The following is a 27,489-nucleotide window of genomic DNA, read 5'->3' as shown; positions in this document are numbered from 1 at the left end:
TTGAAACACCATCCCACCCCAAATAAAAGTTGACACCTTCCAAAACTATACACACAAACACACATACACACACACACCCACACACACACACACTACAAAGGGAAAAAAGTGTACTGTCTACAAGCAAATTTCTTGCTTTCTAATTGTGATTAGTGGTGGAAAAACAACACTGGCTTGCCCTACAGAATTAAGGTAGATACTAATGGGATTTGGGGTCAGGAGCTTTTGCCCTTCACAGACACATCCTGAAGTTTAGCCCAGCAAGTGAAAGGGCAATATTCATTATCAGCAGTTGCTGGGTTCTAGGGGAGCCCAAAACAAAGCCCGAGAATAAATCTTTTGTTCTCCTCAACAGAGTACAGAAGCATTTTTCTGCCAACATTTAGGATTGTAGCAAGATGAAACCGTTTTTGTTCTTTAGTTATTTTTTTTTAAATCTTGGTATGCTTCTCTATTGCTCTTTTGAAAACTGCTACTTCTCAAGACTTCCTTTCTATCATCATACCTACCTGAAATCAATAGATTTTACTCTGACTTGATAAATAAAAATATTTTATCTCAACTGAGCAAGAATGCCCCACAGAGTAAAGATGAAATAGTCCTATCATGTTATAGAAAGTCATTTTTGGTGTTATCAGCTTACATTTGTAGAATGCTCCAGGTTTTGTTAAATTGATAACTTATTTCCAAAATAAATGTTAACAATATACTATATTCAAGTATGTTAATTATTCATAATTATAGCATATAAAATTGACCTGCAATCATTTTTTTTTAGGTCACAAGGTTTGAACTCAGGGCCTGAGCATTATCCCTGAGCTCTTCTTCTCAAGGCTAGTACTCTACCACTTTGAGCCACAACACCACTTTCAGTTTTTTAGTGATTAATTGGAGATAAGAATCTCATGGACCTTTTTACCTGGGCTGGTTTTCAACCACAATCCTTAGAACTCAGCCTCCTGAGTAGACAGGATTGCAGGCATGAGCTACCAGCACCCAGCTGTAATCATTCTTTTATAAAGACATAGATTGGCAGATACTTTCAAAAGTTTCATTAGAACTATAATCATTTAAGTGAAATTCAAGCACTAATACTGATTTATGGTAATTGTAATAAATATCAGGAAGCAAACAAAGGTAAATATCTACCCTTGCCTTAAGGAAACTAGCAAAGAAGCTAGAAAGTATAAAGGTTAGTAAAGATAAGAAAAATGACTTTAGTGAACTTAAAAGGTTAACAACCATGCCAAACCAGATGGAAATAAGATCAGATTCATCAAGTTAATCTATGTATTAAAAAAAAAACAAACCCACACTGGTTTTTGCTTGTAGGATTGCCTAAAATCTACCATTAGCTATCTGTGAAAGCTCCATGGACTAAGATAAAGTATTTTCAGTGTATGTTTTCTCTTGTATGCGCAAAATCAGAGTTGGCTGAAAATATACCTAGGCTCTGTGGAATCACTTCTCTGTTCTTTATACAGACAGTATTGAGGAAAAACAGAGAGTAGCTGCATATCTAGGTATCCAGTGACAGTGTGGCTGTAAAAATATGTGAGAAGTATTTTGCACCAGAGTAAGAACATCACAAGGAGCCAGCACAGTGGCTCACGCCTGTAATCCTAGCTACTCAGGAGGTTGAGATCTGAGGATCAAGGTTCAAAGCCAGTCTGGGAAAAAAAGTACCAGAGATGCTTATCTCCAATTAACCTCTAGAAAATGGGAAGTGGGGCTGTGGCTCAAGGGTAGGGAGGTAGCCTTGAGCTGAAGAACTCAGGGACAGCACCCAGGCCAAGTTCAAGCCCCATGACCCACAAAAAAAGAAAAAAAAAAAAAAAAGAACATCACAAGGGACTCATGCTATACGCCAACACCTCACTTTCTCACTCAGACAAACAGAATTTATGCATCCCAATTATGGAGAGAAAACTATTTATATAGGAAAGAATCCTCTCTGTGAAAGGAAGAATGAGTTAGGTCTGAAGGGCTGTGAGGGAGGGGAGAGAGGGATAAAAAGAATGACATTGATCCAGATGCATAGTATTCATACACTGCTTTGTTCAATGACAATTCCTTCATACAACTACTAAAAGATTAGAACAAAGGGGAGTTAGGCATGATTACTGGCTGTTAAGTTTAAATTTAGTTTAAATGAAATGTGAACTTCTGGTGAGGTGTAATGCTTCTCTTTATTTTGGTCTTTTTCTTAATAATGTCATTTCTGAGTTTGATGGGAAGGACTATGATCAAAATGTTTAAAAATGTTAAAGAATCAACTTGAATCTGACCCATCTAACCACATCAACGAATATAACAAAGCCTAGGACTAAAATCATAAATGACATATCATAACTTTTGAAGTTAACTTGGCACGAGGGAGAAATGTTCCTTTGCCAGTTTACAAACCTTGGTTCATAAGCTCCAATGGGAATAGCTGCAAGGTCAAAAGGTCCAAATCTCTTCCCTATCTCTTCAAAAGCAGGGCAATATCCAGTATCTCCTGCGAAAAAAAATCGATTCCAAGGCCCCAAGACAGACCAGCTGCCCCACAGAACCTTATTGTCATCCATTAGAGTCCTTTTACACCAGTGCTGAGAAGGTGTAAAGACAAAAGTGACTTTATCATGACCAGGGACGCAATTCTCCTCCCACCAGTCCAGCTCAATCACATTCTCACAGCCACATTTTTGCATCCAATCAAGGAGACCCAATGGCACAAACCACCTCAACTCATTCCCAAATCGCTCATTCAGGGCGAGGACAGTGCTGTAGTCCAGGTGGTCATAGTGGTTGTGACTGATAAGGACTGCATCGATTGAGGGGAGTTCATTTATCGTGCATGGAGGACGACGAAATCGCTTTGGACCCATGTACTGTGATGGAGAAGCACGAGAACTAAAGATAGGATCTGTAAGAAATATGAGCTCATCCATTTCCACCATCAGTGTCGCATGTCCCAGCCATGTGACTCGTAAGCCAGCCTCCCTCATTCCTGCTTCTTCAGGGTCATTCACAAAATATGGTTTAAGTACTGGGAGCTCTTTGTCAAGTTCCTGTATGTATAGAGAAAGAAAGAGAGTCAGAATTTTTAAAAAGAGGTATTACATCAGCACAGACCATATTTTGACCTAAATTACAGTGAGAAAAGCCATTTGAAGAAAACTAAAATCATGTGATAAACTTGCATTGTTAACTTCCTCCCAGATCTGACATAATTATAATATGGTGATCCTAACTCCAAATACAATAAGCAAAAAAAATGAAATGTAAACCTTTAATTTCTTCAAAAGCCCTCTTCTGAACTACCATAAGTAGATTGGCCTAAATGCAACCATTTGGCTATTTGCACTTCACTGGACTGATGTATTTCCTGCTGACAACAGCCTTGGAAGCATGCACTCCTTGAAAATAATAAAGAAAGCCAATGACAATTGAGCTTTAGCTCTTGGATCTCAGACATGAATTTGTTTTGTTTTGTTTTTTATTTTTTTTATTTTATTTAATAAAAGGGTTACATGATATTTGCCAGATAGAAGGTGCATTAATTCACATACATTGATACCCTTCCACATGTTTTGTTTTTTTTAGTACATATAACTCAAAGTGGCGCATCATGATAACTCTTTGGAAAACCAAAATCATGAATTTTCTTATTCCTTATCCTTAAGAGGTAATCACCTCTTCCTAATTACCAAAAAAAAAAGGAGGGGGGGCGTGGGAGGCCAGGCACAGTGGCTCACACCTGCAATCCTAGCTACTCAGGAAGCTGAGATCTGAGGATCATGGTTCAAAGAGCCTGCCTGGATACTAAAAAGTCCGAGAGACTCTTATCTCCAATTAACCACTAGAAAATGGCAAGTGGTGCTGTGGCTCCACAGGTAGGACAGTAGCCTTGAGCTGAAGAGCTCAGGGATAGTGCCCAGGCCCAGAGTTCAAGCCCCACAACTGACAAAAGGGGCAGGGGAAGAAGAAAGGGATTCTTATTTGTGGAAACCAAGCAGTCATTTGGCATTTTCTTAACTAGATCAAAGAATGTTAGTGGTCTTCATTTCTGAAAGCTGGGAAAATCCTACGACTCAAAATTAAGCATGCTAGTTAATGTTTTACTATTCTTTGGAAGGAAAATCCTAATGTCCATTCAGCCACTACTCTTTGCCAATTAGTACTGCCATCTTATATAACAAGACCACACAGAGAGGAATCACTAAGAAATGGCCAAGTACATACAAGTGTCTAATCAAGAGGGGAAGCTAGATTTTCCTGAATCAAAATATCTCTCTTTGCTCTGAACCATGACTGTTCTGTAGCATAAGTGATATTAATTTATTTCCTTAAAAATAAAGAAAGAGGGCTGGGTGGCAGTCCTAGAAGACTAGTATTTTGCCTTATAAGTCCTTCGGCTCTACATCTATAAAACTATCCACGTGCATTTTTCTTGCTAAAAGCTCATTTTTCAAAAGGCATCCTACTTTAATGTCATACATCTAAGAAGGCATTTTATATTTTTTAAATACTCTGATGTATCAATGTAAACTTCCAAACAATCTCAGTGACCCAGATTAGTTTGTCATACTTTTAAAGTGTAAACAAAAATAAAAGTGGAATTGATGTTAGCTTTCCATTAGTATAACAAATACATGGGCTAAATCATCTTACAAAGAAAAAAAGGTTGATTTGGGCTCACAATCTGGGAGACTTCAGTCCATGTAAGTACACCCTGCTGTTTTTGCACCACGTTGTGGTGGAGAGAACATGACAAAGCTATGTCCCACTAACCTTTTCAAGGAACAACCCCAAAGACCAGCAGACCTTCCACTACATCCCCAACTCTTGAAGCTTTACCACTAGCAAGTTGGACACCAGTGGCTCATGCCAACAATACTAACTACTCAAGAGACTGAGATCTGAGGATCTAGTTGGAAGCCAGCCCAAACAGGAAAGTTCATGAGATTCTTACTTCCTGCCACCAAAAAACTAGTACAGCTGGGGCTCAAGTGATAAATGTGTAAAGTCAGCCTTGAGTACAAAAGTTCAAGGATAGCACCCAAACCTCAAGCGTAAGCTCCAGGCCTGACCAAGAAAAAAAAAAAAAAGAAGTTTCACCACTAGCATAAAATGGGACTAACCTGTGGGTTTTGGGGGCCACCCAAGAGCTCAACTAGAGCAGAATTGTCTGGGGGCTTCTGACGGTAATAAAGCCAAATTTGAACCTTGTTTCCAAAATCCTGGTGTCCTAGCTTTCTACTTGCCTATCCTCATGGTATGGCAGCTTGTTTTGTGTGTCTCTCTCACAATCCAAATAAACTGCTCTGTGTGTGACTGTAATAGCCGTCACCAATTAGGACAGCTCCTTCAGCTAATGAAACTCAGGAAGTACATGCCTCACCTTCCTTGAAATTCTCCAATTGTCTCTTTTCCTCTATGCGTGACTTTGTCTCAAGTGACAATCAGACAAGGTCACAGAGCCAACAATGGTACAAAGCAATGACCGCATCTGAACAATGTGAACTGGCAAACTGCACTAATGACCCAGAAGGGCCAAATATTAGGAATAGGCCAAGGAGACATTGTTTTCTGACCAGGCAACTAAATTATAGAACTTGTTATGATCCCTTCTCATTATTTAGTGTTACAATTAATGTATAATGTAATGGTATTTATTCCAAAATACTTTCATATTTACATACCTAAATATAATGATGTGAGATAAAGTATATCAAACTATAATGTAGCATGATATAGTTATCATCTATGTATTATTTTATTTCCAAATTAATCATTTAATGTTGTAACTGACTTAATAAATACTAATTTCCCAAGATCTAACCAAAGCAACTTCTAAAATGTGATTAAGTTCTAAGTTGTCAAATCATCTAAACTAGATGTTCGCATAATTCTTCATGTCTACTTTTATTTTTAATGTACAGAATATGACATTTTGGAATCAGAGAATGTTTATCATTTCACTAATTTAAAAGGCTTAAACTGGGAGTTGCAGTTATCCTAGAAATAACATGTCAGCCTTCATTTTATCTAGTTCTAGGCTTTTATTGAAAACAGAAGAAACAAGACATAGGTAGTAGATCAGAAATAAAAATTGGGAAGTGATAAAGAGAATGAATTTGATTGAAGTACACTATATTCATACATGAAAACGTAACAGTAAAACTCCGTTGTACAACTAATATAAGCTAATGGTGAAGCTATTTCCAATCTCTCCAGTCACAATTCATTACTTCCTTTCTGTACCTCTAAAGCATTCTGCCCGTACAGACCGTAGATGATTATTCACACATATGCTTTGGTTGAACTAGGAATCTGGGAGCATAAGTTACATTATTTACTATCTCTCCCCCAAACCCTGGTTCTTAATTCATATATTTAAAAACACAATTGCCAGATGCTGGTGACTCATGCCTATAATTCTAGCTACTCAACCTCCTGAGGAATGACTGATCAACATGTTAAACTGAAAAACTCCCTTATACAACTACTTGAAAATAAAAATAAAATAAGATAAAATGATGGTACAATGGTGAAGAAATAGTTAACTAACTTCAGCCTAGTAATACAGCTCACAGCAAAGCCAAGTATCCATATTAAGAGGAAATACAATACACTCAACAAAGCCAAGTACTACCTCTTTGGAACCTGGAACACTGCTGTGATCTTTCTCCATTATCACCCATCTAAGAATATTCGGAATAGAGATATTTTTCCATGTTGGCCATGGGTTAACAAACCGCCCATCCTTTCCTTTCTTCGATTTAGTTACATCTTCTTCTAGTCTGTAATCTAATTTGAAGCTTTTCCTGGAAAACCTAGATGAATCACTTCCTCCAGAATTCCGTGCTGAATTTTGGCGTTTTTTTACTGCTTCTTTGGGATATTGGCTGCTTGTCATTGGGGACTGGTTAATTTCATTTTCTTCCATGTCCTTTGGAGAACTAAAAAAAAAAAAACAACAAAATAATAGAATGTTCTGAATTTAAGATAATGGCAGGAAAACATATCTCTTAGTCAATAAAAATGTCCTCCAATTTATAAAAACACAGTGCCCCTATTAACTCAAACCTTCATCCTGCAGAATACAATTTTAGAATCCAGTATCACTGCTCACTAAACAAAACAGATGTTTGCCTTTCCTATCAGCATACCAGTCAAACCTTTCATAACTCCTTCCACTACTGTAATTATCTAATATTTCCCTAGACAACCTTTAAACATGAAATTTATGGCATTCTGTAGGAAAGTTAAATCACAGTTATGATCTGGATATGATTAGTCCCCAAAATATTCTTGTATTGAAGCAATTGCAAGCAGTGTTCAGAGATGGAGCTTTGGAGAAATGACTGAAGTATGAGGGCTCTGTCTTCATCAGTGAGTTAATACACTGCACAGACTACTGGGAAGGGTGGAACCATGGAGGGGAAGGGAGGACCTGAGTCTCTGGAGAGGGATATGTTACTACCCTCTTCCCAGCCTACTCTGCCTCCTATGCTGAACAGTTTGGGTCCAGCATGTCCTTCCACCATGATGTACTCATTGACTTCCAGAAATACGGAAACAGTGTCCATGGAAATAACCTCTAAAACTATAAGCCAAATAGTACAAACACCTTCATCAATCTGTAAATTTTCATACTCAAATTTTAAAATATTGGCATTAACACATAGTAACAATTGCTTTAGTTCCTTTAAGATATTTCAAGTTGACATACCTAAAATCCCAGTAAACCTACTCATGTTTACAGTGAAAATAATCTATTACCAATACTCCTTCAAAATCTAAGTCCCAAGAATGAATAATAATGTATTTTTCTTGAGAGATATTTCAATAGTCTAATAATACAAATTTTAATTAATTCAGAAGTAATCAACTAGAACTTCAAGTCAGTACAGTATATATTCTAGCTATATGGCTCTGAATACATTTCCTGGCTTCTCTATGCCCTGTTTTGTTTTTGTTTTTTTTTTTAGTCCTGGTGCTTGAACTCAGAGCTTGGACACTGTCCTTGGACACATTTTGCTCAAGACTAGCACTCTGCCACTTGAGTCATAGCGCCACTTCTGACTTTTTCTGTGTATGTGGTACCGAGGAATCAAACCCAGGGCTTCGTGCATGCTAGGCAAGCACTTGACCACTAGGCTACTCTCCTGGCCCCTGATTTTTTTTTTTTAACTACAAAATGGTTGAAAACATTATCTGCTCCTAGAGTTATGGAGGGGACTGAAATGGCTAAGACAACTAAAGCACTTGGAATTCTACTAACACTGGCACACACACAAACACAATGGCTCAAATATTACTTGCTGATGCTGACTTTATTATTACTACTAAACTTCTACCACCACCCACAACTGATTAACTCAAGATCTTGAAGTTCCTAACTATGAACTATACCAAGCTGCATGCAGATATATAAAAATAATAAATAATGGATGCCCTACTGTAGATGAATGGATACAGAAAATGTGGTATGTATACACAATGGAATTCTACATAGCCAACAGACAAGATAAAATAATGGCATTCACAGGGAAGTGGATGAAGCTAGAGCGAATCACGTTGAGTGAGACAAGTCAAGACCTAAGGATCAAAAGATGCATGGTATGCTTAATATGTGGCTATTAAATCCAAAGAGTACAAAAGCGAGGACTCAATAACTGCATACCCAAAGCTATGGACATGGTAATGGAAATATAAACATAACTATATAGACATAAAAACCAATGACTATATAGACATAAGGTTTTATTTCATAAATTAATGTGTTTCTATGACATACAAACCCTTACCTAATTTTGATTAATACTAAGTCCCAGTGATTGTAAATAGAGATTCCCTCCTTGAACACTTGTTTGTTAAACTTGTCATTTAAAATATGATGTAAAAATCAATGTTAATAAATTCTTTAATAAAAAAAAGTTAAAAAAATAATAAATAATGTAGTCAGCATCAATATATCTGCCATGAATTTCATTTAACACATTTTACTACCCGTGTAATATTTAAATGGAATCAATGCATACGACGTACTTTATATCCTTCAGAAAATAAGCACAACAGAACGCCAAATATTTTTATGGCTACAATGGTAACTAAATGGAAAGACTATCCCAGGAAAGAATGGGAAAGAACATACCCCCAGAAGGAACATATACTCTGAACCAACATTTTTTTTCCCTCAAATGTCAGAGTAAATAATCCATGGTCTAGAGAATAACCACTGGTGGAAAGCCACATCTGAAAAAAGCTGAAGTAAATACGACTCTCAGCTATCATTGTCTGGGAACACCTAGCAGCTATTATTATGAACCTTTTCTAATCCTCCAGTACCTTAAGACTTAATCAAAGGATTAAGTAATAAAATACACAAAGTGCTTGGCAGGCATAAGTACTAACTCCTTTTTCTCTAATCCTATTAACTGGACAAACTTTTAAATTCTTTAAGCTCTACTAGAAGTTAAAATAATCTGTGTATAGTATCTCAGATCTCATAAAGTTATTCTTTAAATTGAATTCTACTTAAGTTCAGGCAAAGGACTTTACAATAGTAGGACACAAAAACCATCCATTAAAGCCGGGCATGGTGGCTCACGCCTGCAATCCTAGCTACCCAGGAGGCTGAGATCTGAGGATCAAGGTTCAAAGCCAGCCCAGGGCAATATAAATCTGACAGACTCATCTCCAATTAATCACTAGAAAACAGGAAGTGGAGCTGTGGCTTAAAGATAGGGCGGTAACCTTGAGCTGAAGAGCTCAGGGACAGCACCCAAGCCACAGTTTAAGCCCCATGACCCCCACGACTTGTGTGATGAAAACACACAAGTTTAGTTTAAATTAATTTACAAACATTAAAGCTGATCTCATACTATCCTTCATGATGATAAACATGATATACTTGCTACATACAAATACAAAGATATGTGTATGTATAGATATTTAAATATACACATATATGTGTATCTATACATATACACGCATACATAATTGAAACAAATAAATTTTTGGACTTACAATTTTAAACAATTAGAGACAAAGGAAAAACAAACACTGCTTCAAAGACCACAAATCAACATCGAAGCACAATTTGGGGCAGCAATTGAATGGAGCCTGCAGCTCATGGAGATATGTGGAGCCCACCGGCAAGCCAGACCATACAAGAAAGCTCCTCATAAACATTAGTGTAATAGTTACTCTTGTGGTAGACACAACAATCTCACAAAGGGCATCTTTAAAAGCTAAACATAAAGATCAGAAATGGAGAGATATGTGTATAATCCTGCTTGCTTACTTACTAACTTTGAGCTTTTCAACTCATTAAAAAAGGCAATTACTTCCAGGGCCGGGAGTTTGGCTTAGTGGTAGAGTGCTTGCCTAGCTTGCACAAAGACCAGGGTTCGAGTCCTCGGTACCACATATAGAAAAAGCTGGAAGTGGTGCTGTAGCTCAAGTGGTAGAGTACTAGCCTAGAGAAAGCCTAAGGACAGTGTTCAGTCACTGAGTTCAAGCCCCAGAACTGGCAAAAAATAAAATAAAAAAGGACATTAATTCCATCTAGAAATTATCACAAACATTCTCTACATTCCCTTGAAGATCAATTGGCTATTTAAAAGCCCCTACTTCTCAATCCAGAGAGCGGTCTGAGCTGTGACATTTAGACAAGACAAGTCAGCCAAGAACAAATATTTTATTTCAATAACTGTGCACATGGAGAAAGTGTTTTTCAAAAGCAAGAATTCTCTATTTCAAAAGCAAATGTTTCATGCTTTCTTTCTCTGACATTTAGAATTTGCCAACTCCCTAGAATTGAATGTACTGCTTTATTATTTAGAAAGTGAAAGGAAAAATCACAGTGGTATACTATGCATTTGGGATCTCCACATAAATTATGATGTAGCAAGTCAGCATTTCTATAGTAGCTATTTAATTTTGGAGTGACTGTCCATTACATGACAATAAAAATTCTGACATTAAGTCTAGAAAATATTTTAGAACAGTATTATTATATAGATATCTCTGACTGAATAACATTACATTTTTAATTTTATATTTGCTCTCCTATTATTTTTTAAAGGACCCTTTTACTACAATGATAGGTAACAGCTAAAGAAACCATTTCAATTCAATGAACTCATAGAGCAGACTTCAGGAAAGAGAAGTGAAACTGTCCTCATCCTTCACATTTAATATGGTGCCAGGCAAGACCCTGGTAGACATTGAGGAAAATGGTAGGAGGGAGATATGTCCAAGCAGGGAAGTACAGATGAGGAAAATGAAAGGGGAATGTTCTGTGGGAAGCACCCACACAGCTTATATCAACTAAGAAAGTACTGTATTGTTTACCACTGAATTTCACTTTTTTGCTTACTTTGTTGACTTAACCAATTTTGCTAAGAAGCTGAAGAAAAACAAAGAAAACAGAAAGTTTATTATACAGTTCTTAGAAGTACACTAGACCTAAGTTATGACAACTTTTTTTTTTGCCAGTCATGAGGCTTGAACTCAGGACCTGGGCACTGTCTTTGGACACTTTTTGCTCAAGGCTAGCACTCAAGCTACAGCTCCACTTCTGGCTTTTTCTGAGTATGTGGTACCAAGGAATTGAACCTAGAGTTTCCTGCATGCTAGGTGAGCACTCTACCATGAGATTCTGCTTCTAGCCCCAATGACAACTTTTGAAAACTGAGTAAAACATATATTAGAATTAGTGTACATATATATGAATATGTAATATAAATCTATGCATTTGCATTCATATATCTTCCCAAGACTGAAAAGAACATAAGTTGGAGGTAGAAAAACTCCAGTTCCACTACAACCTAGAAATAAGGCGAAAATAACTCAAAAATACCCAAACCTAGGCTCCTCCTGTTAAAGATAGTATGCTCTAAATATTGAATGACTTAGCACTATGGTTTACTACCTCAACATGATATATTTACTAATGTAAATGATTATTTTTACTATTATTTATGTTCAGTGGAAGGGTAAATAACACATAATACATAGGACCTTTTGATCCAATTGAGTTGTTTTTCAGGAGACAGCCCAGAACATCAAACACATTTAAAATCTGAGCTTGCTGGAATTCTGCTTTTATATAACAAAAGACTATAAAAGCCCATGCTTCTTTATTTCTTATAAAAATCAGTAGTTTTTTTTTTATGTTTAAAAAACTTTAGGGGGGCCAGGAGGTTTGGCCTAGTAGTAGAATGCTTGCCTAGAATGCACAAATACCAGGGTTTGATTCCTCTGTACCACATATACAGAAAAAGCCAGAAGTGGTGCTGTGGCTCAAGTGGTAGAGTTCTAGCCTTGAAAAAGCACAAGGACAGTGCTCAGACCCTGAGCTCAAGGCTCAGGACTAGCAAAAACAAAACAAAACACTTTAGCGGCTGGGAGTTTGGCCTAGTGGTAGAGTGCTTGCCTAGCATGCAAGAAGACCCGGGTTCAGTTCCTTGGTACCACATATATAGAAAAGTCAGAAGTAGTGCTGGAGAGCAAATGGTAGAGCTCTGGCCTTGAGAAAGCCCAAGGACAGTGCTCAGGCCCTGAGCTTATGTCCTTGAGGAAAACACAAGGACAGTGCTCAAGCTCTGAGTTCAAGCTCCAGGACTGGCAAAACAAAACAAAGACAAAGACAAACACACACACACACACACACACACACACACACACACACACACACAAAAGGAAAAGTCTTTTGCTGGCGCAGTGGCTCAGACCTGTAATCCTAGCTAGTCCAGAGGCTGAGATCTGAAAATTGAGGTTCAAAGCCTGCCCGGCACAAAAGACTATGAGACTCTGATCTCCAATTAATCACTAGAAAACGGGAAGTAAGGCTCTGGCTCCAGGGGTAGGGCAGTAGCCTTGAGCTGAAGAGCTCAGGGACAGCGCCCAGGACCCAAGTTCAAGCCCCATGACCAACAAGAAAAAAAAAAAAAACACTTTAAACTGGGATCTGATGGCTCACACCTGCAAAATCTATTCAAGAGGCTGAGATCTGAGAATCAGGGTTCAAAGCCAGCCTATGTAGACAAATCTGAGAGATTCTTATTTCCAATTAATCACAAAAATGTAGAATAGGAAGTGTGGCTCAAATGGTAGAGAATTAGCCTTGGATGATAAAGCTAAACTAGAACCCAATACCATGAGTTTAAGTCCCAAGGACCCTACAAAAATCAATTTTACATCTGCCTCATAAAAACATTATAAACATAAAAGCATTATAATCATAAAAACATTATAATCATAGAGATTCCCTCCTTGAACACTTGTATGTTAAACTTGTCATTTGAAATATGATGTAAAAATCAATGATAATAAATTATTTAAAAAAATATTCTAATCAAAAACTTATTTGGACAAACAATTCACAAAGGGATGCTAACTTACATAGTATGTGAGACTAAGTAAAGACTTTTAAGAAGAATGAGGCAAAGTACAATTTGATTCTTTGGGATATAAATTTGAGAACTTTCTTTCAGAAAGTAGTGAAGGACAACCAACAAATGTATTTGACTATAGACTGACTATAGACTAGTTTTTTTTTAAGAATTTATTAATGTTGATTTTTACATCATATTTTAAATGACAAGTTTAACAAACAAGTATTCAAGGAGGGAATCTCTATTTACAATCACTGGGACTTAGTATTTAGAACTTAATCAAAATTAGGCTAAGGGTTTGTATGTCATAGAAACATATTAATTTAAGAAATAAAACATTATGTCTATAGAATCATAGGTTTTTATGTCTATATAGTTATGTTTATATTTCCATTACCATGTCCATAGCTTTGGGTATATAGATTAGTTTTTAAAACTCTCAAATTTTAGACAAAATTGAATATACTGAATAGTCATTTCATAAGCTACTAACCAATTTGAAGTCATCATATACATAACCACTGTAGATACTCCTCTAAAATAACTTTTCCAATTTGTAAATAAGAAAATAAAGCATCAATTACAAATAGAAACAGTAACAACTGCGCTAAAAATAAAGCTTATTGTAAAATAACAAAGTACACAATTGAAATCCTCAGAGTAATCACTAAAATATCATGTCATGGAACATTTGGAAAACACACATTAAATATGTTCATTGAAATGACAGTGATCCCCCTTGAAAAATACCAATCACAAAATGTAAATTCATCTTTGGTAAAATCAACAGTAATATCTAAATGATCATCAGAATTAAGTAACTGAAAATGTTGAAGTATGAAGAGAAAAGACAAAGATGATGCCTGGAGAACTTGAAACTGCTCAACATGCTTTAAGTCCTTAAATATCCACTAATTATTTCTTAAGATAATACTCTAGCCCTACTGCAGATGAATGGATACAAAAAATGTGGTGTGTATATACAATGGAATTCTACATAGCCAACGGACAAGATAAAATGATATTCACAGGGAAGTGGATGAATCTAGAGCAAATTATGTTGAGGGAGACAAGTCAAGACCAAAGAAACAAAAGGCGCATGGTATCCTTAATATGTGGCTATTAGATCCAAACAGTACAAGAGCGAGGACTCAATATTTGTGTACCCAATGCTATGGACATGGTATTAGAAATATAAACACAACTACATAGACATAAAAATTTATGACTCTATAGACATAATGTTTTATTACATATATTAGTATGTATCTATGACATACAAACCCTCAGCCTAATTTTAATTATGTTCAAAAATCTAAGTGCCAGTGATTATATAGAGATTCCCTTCTTGAATACTTGTTTGTTAAATACGTCATTTGAAATATGATATAAAAAATCACTGTTAATAAATTCTTTAATAAAAAAGGTTATAGCAAAAAAATTTAAAAATAAAGATAATATTCTAACAAAAATATGCTTCTACAATGTGTGTATTCTCTCATTCTCCCAGCTAACTGTTCCAAACACACACACACACGCACACACGCACGCACCTTATTAGATAAAGCATAATCCATAAGGAAAAGCAATAGAGAAATATGTGTCTTTGTAGATACTAGATAGAAAGGACAGAAAAAGAGGAAAATAGTGCACAGTATAATTCTTTCTGACTTCATTTCTGGCTCCAACTTCATTACACTGAATTCTATAGCCCTTGAAAAAACCACTTAATATTGCTGAGACTCACTTTTAGTAACCTATAAAATGAGTGGCCTGGGTTGTAGATCTAAAGTCCCTTTTGCCTCTAAAATGTTAGCTAGCTCATGCTATCAAATACCTGCTCCCTTTGGGTTGTGGTCTAGTCAATTCAAGTTTTCAATCACTGAAAGGTTCTAGCCGCAGTAGCTCAGATCCAACTACTCTCCCAGACCTGACTGAGAAGGCAGAGGCAAAGTATTTTCACCTGAGAACAGGAAAGTTACTGTAATTTTACAGATCAAGTTAACCAGGAAGTTTTCAGGGCACAAAATGACATCTGAGAAGAGATCTCATGATAAATCTGATACAAACAGCCATTTCCTCTTCAGAACTTACTGGTAAGAGCCTCTGCTTAAAGCATTGGTGAAGTCATAGTTTGAAAACAGTTTTACATCTGGTCGGAAAAAATAAATATTTATCAAAATGAACTCCAGGATATGAAAACAAAGATTTTTTTTTCTTTTTTGCTGTTTATGTTTTCTTTCCTTTTTCTTCGTTATGATTGTTTACAGGTCTTTGAAGTCTAGGATAGGCACAGAAGTGGAGGAGCAAAGGGTTGAACAAATGCTGCTGTGGTTTCTCTGGACACTATACTGAAAATGAACTATACAACTTGTGGTGGGGGGTGGAAGGGAAAAACTGGGAAAGAGTGAGGGAAGGGGTGGCAATGTCCAAAAAGAAATGTACTCATATCTGACTTATGTAACTGTAGCTACTCTGTATATCACCTTTATAACAATAAAACTATTTTTAAAAAATAGATAAAAGAACTTAAAATATATCATCCTGACTGTTTATGACAGTTTTCAAATAACAAAAGAAGACTCCAAATCATAAGGAAAGTTTCCTAAGTAAAACTGAAAGCTTAGCTGGGTGCCAGTGGCTCACGCCTGTAATCCTAGATATTCAGGAGGCTGAGATCTGAAGTTCGAGGTTCAAAGCCAGCCTGGGCACTAAAGTCCATGAGACTCTTAGCTCTGATTAACCACCAGAAAACTGGAAGTGGTGCTGTGGCTTAAGTGGCAGAGCACTAGCCTTTAAGAGCTCAGGGACAGCACCCAAGACCAGAGTTCAAGCCTCACAAGGGGGGAGGGGAAGAACAGAAGGCTTATCAAAACAACATTGTTTCAATTATCTACTTCTCTAAGTTCTAGCTTTTCAGATACAGTGGAGATTATCTGGAGGTATCTGACCTTAACTATAAAATACCATATAAATTATTTCTTACTATATATCATGTTTAGAGTTATCATCTCTCACAGATAAAAATGGCAGTCTTTAGGATAAGACATTTCCAAAACCCATAAGCCTAAATTCTCAGGGTGAGGAGTCTTCCTCCATATATACCAAGCAACTTATACTGACAAAGCCCTGCAATTCCTCCCCAACTCCCCATCAGTGATTCTGAAAAGATGGCTTCCTGACTGCGGTCCACAAGTTAATGAGCCCTGCTGTCAACAAAGAAGCAAATGGAAAGCAAGAAAATCAATAGAGGTTACTAGAGCTTCTGATTCACTTACTAATCAACTGGCAGAAGAGCAGACTGGTAGACTGGTTGTTTTGTCCTGGATGTCACATGTAGTACATCCCTTTGTGATAAAAAGGTAGACGGAAAAAAAAAAAACAAAACAAAAAACAAACAGCAGTGGAGCTTGTATGAAGAAAATAAGGTTCAGGTTAATTGGGGGTCAGAACCTGCCCACCCCATCTCCTATCTCTTTAGCACAGAGGAGCAAGGCTCAGAGGGAGTCTTGAAGGCAGGCATACAAGGTCAACAATAATAGAAGCCTTAAAGCTTTAAAGGAACTTTGAGATCCTGAGTTCAATTCAGTATCCTCTGTTTAAGAATAGCAGGAAGTATGTAGAAAATTAGGAAATCATATTTTTATGAATATAATTATAATGCACATGACTTGTTATCAGGAAAACCACATTACCAGGAAAAGTGCCAAAGCATTCATATTTTAAAATAAATACTTCCCACCTTTGACACTTACCTTTCCTTTTCCAAGCCTTACTTTCATAATTCTTAGCCTTGTATCTGGCACATGGTAAGCCCTTAATAACTGTAAACCACTGTGGGATTGTGCTCAAGTTATTAATAAAAGTAATGTTATATATACACATACATACACATACATACATATATACTTATAAATTCTTATGCTGAGATAAGTCAGCTTTCCAGGGCACAAATTAACTGAAACCAGATCAACTATATAATGTGTTTTCTTTCTTATATTCGAATAAGGGAAGGCCTGCTTTTCCTGCAATTCACACAAATCTTAAATTATTGACAATTCTCCATAAAATTCCTACCCAACCCTATTCCTTGTGACCTCACCAACCCTACTGGATTCACTCAAAGTTCTTACAAACCTTGTGAGTCAGTTTTCTAGTTCTGAAACTAATAACCCTTTACATTCCACCTTCCTTTGTCATTGCATTCCAGGAGCAAAAATTGCAAACTCAAAATACTATGTTAACTATTGTTAACAATATACACCATTTTCTCCAGGGCTGAAAGCACCACTTAGGAACTTTCTTTTGCACAAAGGAAATTTCAATGAGAGGAACAGGGCAAAAAGCAAGACTAGCTGCAGATATGTCTTGCCTCCAGTCTAAATAACGCTACTAATCTCTCAGGTTTCCCCTTCTCCCAATAGGAACGGTTTCGCTCACCTCTTCTCTTTGGTCAAAACAGGTTGTCAAGAAAGATTCTGAGGACTAGGGGCATGGCTCAGTTCAATGGTCCTCATTTCAATTCCAGGAGAAAGGGTGGAGAGAGAGGAGGGGAGAGGAAGAGGAAGGGAGGAAAAGAAAAAGGGAAAGAAGGAGGAGGAAGAGAAGAAGAAGAGGAAGAAAAGGGATTAATCACTCATAAGAGTGATAAGCTTAGTATTTGTCTTACTACAAAACCTTACACTTGCTAAGATATTCAATGCTGGCTGTAGGTCAGAATTATCTGGAGGTTTGTAAATTACATGTGAGAATAAAAATGCTGTGAGGTAGGGGTAGGTACCCCATGTAGGAAGGCCCAAAGTGACTTTCTAGTAACCTAGAATTTATATTAGCCTGGCACATGCCTATCATAAAGCTATTCTTCCTGCCTGTCTCCACACGCTGTTCTAGAAAGGTAGAGTCCTGAGACTGCCTTACCGTGCTAGCATTGAGAAGACAACTGTGCCAAGTACAAAGCTGAAATCAACCCACCTGAGTCCTGATTTGACTGTGCTCCCAGGGAGGCAAAAAAAGAAAGAAAGAAATACATCAGTAATAGTTCACATTGTCTACCACATATAGCAGTTCATAATGTTCAATAAATATTTATAAATAGAATAAAGACTATCAAAATAAAATTTTAATTGTCTGACATAAAAATGAATAAAAATATGAGCATAAATACTTAATTACTCTTCAGAGAGGAATAATTTTTAAAATATCACCTGCTGAAAATGAAATAATAGGAAGCAAAAGTAAGTAAAGAACAGAAGAAGGGGCCGGGAGTTTGGCCTAGTGGTAGAGTGCTTGCCTAGCATGGACGAAGACCCAGGTTTGATTCCTCGGTACCACATACATAGACAAAAGCTGGAAGTGGTGCTGAGGCTCAAGTGGTAGAGCTGTAGCCTTGAGAAAGTCCAAGGACAGGGCTCAGGCCCTGAGCTCAAGACCAGGACTGACAAAAAAAAAAAAAAAACAGAACAGAAGGAAAAGTCAACAAAGGAGCTAGTTGGTGGCTCTTGCTTGTGATCCTAGCCTACTCAGGGGGCTGAGATCTAAGAACCAAAGCCCCCAGCAGCAAAGTCATGAACCTGAGACTCTTATCTCAAATTAACAGCAAAAAGCCACAAGTAGAGCTGTGGTTCAAGTAGTAGACTGCCAGCCTTGAATGAAAAAGCTGAGGGACAGGACCCATGCCCTGAGTTCCAGCCCCAGGACCAACACACATACACAGTTCTCAACTCTGTGTAGTCCTCAAAGGGAACCCCACTTACACTTCTAATTAATAAAAAATTTTAAAAGTCAGGGAAAATAGATGAGTAGTTGAATTCTACAGGGTGCCTATTCTCAGCAACAGAGCTTCTGCTAGGATATGAGCACCAGCTAAGTGAGTAGGTCTCTCAGTTTTCCATATAGGGCAGGCCATGCTTGGTCACTCTCTGACCAATGTGATAAAAGCATGACTCATAAATGGTGCTTCTAGGAAGTCTCCATAAGGGAAAAGAAGACATCTCTAGATGCTTCCTGCATACCTGTCTGAAGTCATTTGAAGTCACACATCCTAGGAATGTTCTAGCAAAAAGGAGCTAGAGGAACTTCAGGGCCCAACACCAAGCCTATACTTCTTCCATGTGTAGGATAAATATGTCTGAGCAATCTTTCAAAATGTCTCATGCCCTGATACAACTGCCATAACCAGAAAATTTAGATGCGCTAAAACAACATCAAAAGCAAAGCTAAGAAGTGGGGGTGGGGAATGAATTACCTAAAATAAATTCCTAAAATATAGCCTTACTAATACAAATGTGGGTATACTGAGAAGCACATGTAATTATAACCTTTAGCATTCATTAAGCACTAAACTATTTACTAAATACTTTACCTATTTGTTCATTACTTCACTTAATCCTTACTTTTTTTTTTTTTTTGCCAGTCCTGGGGCTTGAACTCAGGGCCTGAGCACTGACCTTGAGCTTTCTCAAGGCTAGAACTCTACCACTTACGTGCCACTCCCAGCTTTTGTTTTTAAATATATGTGGTACTGAGGAATTGAATCTGGGTCTTCATGCAAGCTATAGTAAGCCCTCTACCACTAGGCCAAATTCCTGGCCCTTTGTCACAACATTTTAAAAGGTAGATATTATTATCCTCAAGTACAGATGATATACAGAAGTTCACAGAGCCAAAGAGCTTACTTAAAGTTCAAAAGTTGGTAACAGTAACAAGAAATGTTTCCCCATTGCTTCCTTGTTTTCTTTTTATTTTGTTTGTTTATCTGTTTGGGAAGGTAATGGGAGGCTCAGAAATGAAGAAACAAAGGGTGAACAAATGCAATAGTATTTACTAGATAGTGAACTACACAACTTGTAGGTACAGAGAAGTGGAGCGTAAAGGGGGAGGAGACAGGGAGGCAGCGAAGAAAGGGGTGACATCATCCAAAAAGAAATGCACTTATTACCTGACTGAAACTCCTCTGTACATCACACCATAATTTTTTATTTTTTATTATTTATTTATTTATTGCTAGTCCTGGGCTTCAGCTCAGGGCCTGAGCACTGTCCTTGGGCTTTCCTCAAGGCTAGTATTCTACCCTGAGCCACCACACCACTTCTGGCTTTTTCTATGTATGTGGTACCAAGGAATCGAACCCGGGTCTTCGTGTATGTTAGGCAGGCAGGCACTCTTACCACTAGGCCAAACTCCTGGCCCCAGAATATTTTTTTTTTTTTTGCCAGTCGTAGGGACTGAACTCAGGGCCTGAGTACTGTCCTTGGGCTTTCCCAAGGCTAGAACTCTACCACTTGAACCACACACAGTACCACTTCCACTTTTTTTTTCTATGTATATGATACTCAGGAATTGAACCTGGGTCTTCATGCATGCTAGGCAAGCACTCTTGCCACTAGGCCAAATTCCTGGCCCAATAATATTTTTTTGTAAAGAAAGTTATAAGTGGAGCTGTGGCACAAAGTGGTAGAACACTACGCTTGCATAAAAATTGCTCAAGGACAGCATCCAAGCCCTGTGCTCATGTCCCACAACCAATCAATCAATCAATCAATCAATGGTAACAGAGCCAGAATCTGGTGGCTCATGCTGTAATCCTAGCTACACAGAGGCTGAGATCTAAAGATTGTGGTTCAAGGCAAGCCCGGGTAGGAAAGTCCATGAGACTTTTATCTCCAAATTAACCACCTAAACACAAGAAGTAGAGTTCTGGCTCAAAGTGCTAGACTTCTAGACTTGAGCAGAAAAGCTCAGAAGAGTGCCCAGTCCCTGAGCTAAAGTCTCACAACCAAGAACACCAAAAAACAGATGGTATGGGTTGGACCTGGGATCCAACCCAAGTTGATTAAAAGCCAAAGCCCATACTCTATAATCATGGTGGACCTACAGCAAAATTCTATCAACCTATTTTAAGAAGATGGCTACATTCTATAGTTAGTAGCATTTAATAATTATGATTCCACGGACTGGGCCTTTTGTGCTTCCAACAAAGTTTTCAGGCTCTTTTTCTGTTTTGAAGTAAAAAGTTCTTAGTAGACTATAAATACTAATTTCTGCACAAAAAATATAGCTGCCATTTTAATTTTGATGAAGGTTTCAAACAGATTCAAAACTACTTTATCTAATTACTCAATTGTTCTCATCTAAAATTGCAAAAGAAAAAAAGTAACCAAACATTGATTCTGTAAATATGCACATTGCCTTGAAGATATTTTTCTTGCTCTGAAAGGCTGAGTTCAGCAAGCATGTAAACAGCTGGTATTTTATCCTTCCAGTTGGAAAGAATTGCTAGTCAAGTTCCATAAAAAGACACTTTCAAGTATGGGAACCAAGGTATCTGATCTCTAGAGATTTCCCAGCAATCACACTTAAAGCCTTGATCATCCTATAACTCAGGGTACTACACAAATTTATGTCTTCAACAAAATCATGAAAGTGTGGGCAGTTTATTCTAAAAAGGAGATGAAGTATTACTATCCAGTATCATTTGAAACTGTTTGGTGGCTATGCAAAAGAATTATAAAGCTTTACATAGCCACATTTAACTAAGAGAATGTTGGAGCCAGGAGTGTGGCCTAGTGGCAGGTGCCTGACTGATATGCCTGAAGCCCTGAGTTCAATTCCTTGGTACCACATACACAGAAAAGGCCAGAAGAGGTGCTGTGATTCAACTGACAGAGCATTAGAAAGCTCAAGGACAGTGGCCTAGGCCCTAAGTTCCGTTTCCAGGACTGCCAAAAAAAAAAATTAAGAGAATGTTGCTAAGAATATCAAGTTTATTAGGTCAAATTCTTCACTTTGATGATATTCAGTGTGTGTGTGCCAACATTAACATTCACCCAGTTTTTAAAAACAGGCTACAAATAGCATACATTCCGTTACATACAGTGGACACCTAGCTTACATAGTAAACTCAAACACTATTAAGGCAAGATTTTTTTTGTCAGTCCAAAACACTCTCTTAGGGTGTTCTCAAGGGGAGGGCTCTATCAATTGAGCTACACCAACATTTCCAGCTTTTTCTGGGTATGTGGTATTGAGGAATCAAACCAGTGCTTCCTGCATACACTCTACCACTAGGCCACACTCCCAGCCCCACTCAAGAATTTTAAGTCTCCCATTTCTGTGAAACTGTGAAAAAGCCCAACTCTGATAGTGTAGTTCTAAGGTGTCACTATAGCCTACACAATGGTGATGATAAAAACAGGAGATCCAATGGATATTCGTGATTCATACCTATACTACTCAAGAGGTGGAGGTCAGGAGGCCAGTTCAAAGCCAAAACAAGCAAAAAGTATGAAAGACTTCATCTTACCCTGCCGCTGGTATGATTGGTACATGTCTGTCAGCCCATATAGGAGGCTGAGATCAGGAAGATTGCTGGTCCCAGCCAGAATGGACCCAGAAAAGGCTGGGCATGGGAGCTCTAGCCTGTCATCTTAGCTAGGGTGAGAGCATAAACAGAAGATCATGGTCTACACCTGCCCAGCATAAAGCAAGAATTCATGAAACAGGTTGAAGGCATGGCTCAGCAGTAAAGTGCCTACTGGCACAAAGTCCTAAGTTCACATCCTGGTACCCAGTAGTAGAAAAAGAAAAATAGGACTACACTGTGTGAGAAGTAATGCACCTACTATCTGCCGAATGAACTGTAACCCCTTTATAAGTCACCCTGACAAAAAATAAAATTAAAAAGAGGAGTTGGACCAAGGTCATATCCTCTAGGATTTCTTCCCATATGAACAGTCCCATGGTAAGTTGCCATTTGTGTGACCTCTTTAGAGTTAAAGCAAGTCAGCCAGATGATGTTACAGGGTTTGGCCCTAAGCTACAGATGGAGTCAGGACTACTAGCCACATTCTCACCTTAACTATGCTTAGAAACAGTACCCACAAAGCCTATGATCAGTACAGGGGGAGAAATGACACATTTTACCTCATGCGAAGTATTGTACTAAAAAGGGAATTGTTTAAAAAGGGAATTTGAGTCTAGAAACTCTCTAATCTTCCATTAGCTACTTTAACCATACAATACTGAGAGTGGGAGGACTTAAATCTTTTTCATGAGGGAAGGGAAAGATATAGTAACTAGAGAAAAGATATCTTTGTAGTTAGTACAAACTTTGAAATACAGAAAACAACTTTCAAAACAAATAATTGTCATCCACTCATCCTTGCCTAAGGAACTTATAAACGAAACAAATGAATATGTGACCAGTTTAAAGAGTACAGTGTTTCTTTATCCGAAAACTTAATAAGTAAGAGATCATAAAATCACACAGAATTCTATAGGTATTTGCTTTCAATGTGTCAGCATCCTTTAATCTGGGAAGCTGCAAAATTGGATAAACATAGAAATCTGTTCTGTTCAAGAAGAAAGACATTGTGCAGCATAGTAGACAGTATTTTTCAATCAAGCTTTTAAATGAGGCTGGTCCATATACAGTGATCTTTACAGTCAATATACTGACTGCTTCCAGCCCACAATGGGAGGTTCAGGAAAGTAGTCTATGGATGGGTTGGTGACCCACATCTTGGCTTCACTGGTACCTCTGTCTAACAAAAGGCAGCTATTGAACTAAGGGACTTTTACTGAAATCAATAAAGTCTGCCTGATTCTCAAATCCCTGTTTTGTTCATAGATGGCATTAAATGAATAATCTCTATCTTTTTATGCCTGGGCTTGGAGGGTTGGAAGGTTGGCTCAGATGGTAGGTTGCCTGCCAGTGAGCATAAAGGTCAGATAACAAGTTCAAGTCCCAATTTCTGATGAAAAAAAAAAAAGAAAAACCATTGAAAAATATTTTTTAAATGAGTCTTGTATTAATAAATACTAAAATAATTTATAATATACTATTTAACTGTCTTAGTTGGCAAAAGACTGTATCTATGACAATCTGCCTTTGAAGCTATCCCAGAACACATCCTCTACCATGAAAGCATGTTAATAAAATAAACACACAACTGGCTATTAAATTTAAGTCAAGAATATAAACTAGACACATGTAGAATTCCTCAGTATAACAGGAATTAAAATGAAATGCTACTTGAACTTTATAACAGAAATCAGTTGAGTAATTTCTATGCTAATTTTATGCACGCCTTCTCAGATTTTCAAGACAAAAAATGTTCTTTAATGATTAGTTTATATGCACAACTCATTTCCCTAATAATATTTCAATACAGGCTTTTTCACTAGTATACAGTATAATGTAAAATGCCCAGATCAACAGGACCTGAGGTATAGCCATATTCTTATTCACATGGATTAGAAAGGCATGGGAAAATCACATAGCATCCACAGTTATTTCCCACTATAAAGAGAAAACAAAATCAAAGGCAAATATTACTTTTCCAAATGTAAACTAAATGTACATAAAAATCCCCCTAAGCCAGGTGTCAGTGGCTCATGCCTGTAATCCTAGCTATTCAGGAGGCTAAGATCTACAGATCTTGGTTCAAAGCCAACTGGGGCAGGAAAAGTCCATGAGACTTTTATTTCCAATTAACCACCAGAAAATCAGAAATGATACTGTGGCTCAAAGTGGTAGAACTCAAGTCTTGAACAAGGGACAGTACCCTGGTTCTGAGTTCAAGTCCCACAACAGAAAAAAAAAACAAAAACAAAAAACCTAGATATCCAAACCCACAAGTACCCAAAGTAATGTAATATTCCTTTATTCTTTTGAAAAAAAAAAGTATAGCCAAAACCCTACAGTGCAATGCTTATGGTAAAAATGTCTGTCATAAATATACCAAAATAACTTAAATTTTGATTTTGCAATGTAGAACCTGTCCAGTTTAACTTGGAATGAATGAATATAAGGGCATAAGAAATGCACTAAGTATCATCTCGTGGGTACTTACTATGATTCTCAAAGCAGGAAAGTCTGCGGAATGTTAACAAACTCAAATCTCTGAAAATCGCCTTAGGATTTCAAGTTGACTTAAACCTGTTTTTCGATCTCTTAAAAAATCTTTAAAGAAGGGCCTGGAGTTTGGCCTAGTGGTAGAGTGCCTGCCTCACATGCACAAGAACCGGGATTCCATTCCTCAGCACATCCATAGAAAAAAGCCAGAAGTGGTGCTGTGGCTAAAGTGGTAGAGCTCTAACCGTGAGAAAGTCGAAGGACAGTGCCCAGGCCCAGAGTTCAAGGGCCAGGACTAGCAAAAAAAAAAAAAAAAATCTTTAAAGAAATATACCTGTCCTCAATTCCTTTAACAAACCTACTATTTTCCTGTAACAGAACCAGACTATTGAGGGTATAGCTATTCATTCTTTCTTTCATTTTAAAGATTACATAACTTTTCCCCAAAATGTCAGTGTTATTACATCATGGGCAAGGAAGCAAAGTAAGAACTGCTGGAATTTCATCTAATAAGATGTACATTATTTCATCTGCAGAGAACTGTATCCGAGGGATGACTTTCTGGGTAAACGAAACAGGTATCAAATACCAAGCGCTTCATGCTAAGCTAAAATCAACCCCGCAAGTCACGTTACAACATACCTGGAACAACCCATTCTAAGAGCAAAGGCAAGTTCTCCCTGGCTTTTTACAAAGGTTGTTAACTTATTCCCTAGTACTGTCCAGGTTCAACTGAGGTGTAGTATGTCGGATCGCTGGTGCCCAAGAAAACACGTTTACACGTGTCAGGACCACATCGAGTTTCATCGGTGGTGGGGGTGGGGGGAAGCATCTGAATTCATGTTCAGAAGAGGCTGCGGTGACGCCCGAAGGAAACAACTACAGAACGGAAAACTCAAAAAGCATCGAGTGCCTCCCCCCGCCCCACCTCGCCCTCGAGGGCGTTTAAATTAACCCACTTCTTTCGTGATGAGCGCGAGGGGACCCTGTGGAATGGCTCTGGATCCCTAAGTGAGGAGGTGAAGCCGAAATTAAGTTGCTCTGGGAAAGTTGTGGACCCCATCGAGGGACACAAACCGTGAGGGTGCAGCCCGGTAACGTGCAGGGAGGCGGGCAGGGGGGTGGGGGGGGCAGGATCTTGAATCCAGAGATCACAGCTACTCACCCCACGACAGGGGTGCTGGGGTGGGGGTTAAAAAGATCACCCGGGCTCCAAGCCCCGGCGGCTCCGCCAGCCGCCAAGGTGCAGACATTCAAACGCAGCCCGGCGGCTCACAAGTGCAGCCCCATCAGCCTGCAGGCGGAGACAGGGCTGGGGGGGAGAGGAGGGGGACCGGGAAGCCCACGCGCGACGCGGCTGGGAAGCCCACACAGCCCCGGGGTGGAAAGAGCCGGCCGCTCCTCACCGAGACCGAAGACGAAGCGACAGCGGGAAATGGAGAGAACCGCCGAGGGTACGAACCTCCTCCAGTGGGCTGCGGCGCGCAATGCCTTCCCCGGCTGCGAGCGCGGGAGTGGGCGGGGCTATGGGGGCGGGGCTTACCTGGCGCGAGGGGCAGCCGGGCGCGTGCGCCGCCGCCGCGGCTGCAGCTGCTGCTGTGGCTGATCCTTGGCGGCCCTCGCCACCGCCGCTGCCGGCCACGGCGCCGCAGGCCACGCCGCCCCAGCGTTGCGGGGGGGTCCTCGACGACCGGCGCTCGCGTTCCTCCGTCCCCGGCCTCGCCGCGCCGTTTCGGCCCCGGTGGCCAGCAGCTGTAGGCAGCGCCTCACCACTCGTCGCCTCACCATCCTGGTAGTGAGCCGTTGCCGCAGCCGCTCGAAGCCCGCCAGGCGCCTCGGGCTGCGCGAGACCCAGACGACAGCTGGGTTCGCCCCGCCGTTTACACACACATACACACACACACACCCCGCCACCCTCCCGCCCCGGCAGGGTCACCCACCGGGGTGACCTTGGAATCCAGCCGTCTCGCGCAGGCCGTTGTCCTGGCCTTTACCAAGATGGCTGCCCCCGTAGGCCGCGACGCCGTCGCCATCTTGGTAAAGGAGGCCCCGGGGTGTCTCAGGCACCCGGCCCGCCCGAGCCCGGCGGCGCAGACCAGCATCGTCTCCCCGCCCTCACGCGGCGCGAACGCATTCCTCGAGACCCCTGCGGAAACCGCATTGGTCCTCCAGGGCTCAGCCCCGGACCCCAGCGGAAACGTAAATAAACTGCACGTGGGCACTGCAGGTACTCAATGTGAG

General features: G+C 39.1%; 1 protein-coding gene across 4 annotated transcripts in view; it reads right to left on the bottom strand.

Annotated features, from left to right (window-relative positions):
• Nucleotides 1-27,140, bottom strand: part of Napepld (N-acyl phosphatidylethanolamine phospholipase D) — a 32,878-nt gene extending 5,738 nt beyond the window's left edge. Inside the window, exons 1-5 of one of the 4 annotated variants that reach the window (XM_090332933.1) lie at nt 26,655-26,739; nt 18,366-18,381; nt 16,673-16,741; nt 6,641-6,947; nt 2,407-3,053 (exon numbers count right to left, since the gene is read on the bottom strand). In XM_090332933.1, the coding sequence (XP_090189059.1) occupies nt 2,407-3,053; nt 6,641-6,934 (941 nt within the window). In that variant the 5' untranslated portion in view covers nt 6,935-6,947; nt 16,673-16,741; nt 18,366-18,381; nt 26,655-26,739. Of the gene's footprint in view, nt 1-2,406; nt 3,054-6,640; nt 6,948-16,672; nt 16,742-18,365; nt 18,382-26,654; nt 26,740-26,791 lie in introns of those variants that run through there. The other 3 variants (XM_090332932.1, XM_090332931.1, XM_090332934.1) reach the window with 3 other exon arrangements.
• Between the last annotated feature and the right edge of the window lie 349 nt (nt 27,141-27,489).

The sequence above is a fragment of the Megascapheus bottae genome, chromosome 5 (assembly GCF_031878675.1).
Source record: "Megascapheus bottae isolate mThoBot1 chromosome 5, mThoBot2.hap1, whole genome shotgun sequence".
Taxonomy (NCBI): domain Eukaryota; kingdom Metazoa; phylum Chordata; class Mammalia; order Rodentia; family Geomyidae; genus Megascapheus; species Megascapheus bottae.
This window is presented reverse-complemented; position numbering and strand designations above follow the sequence as displayed.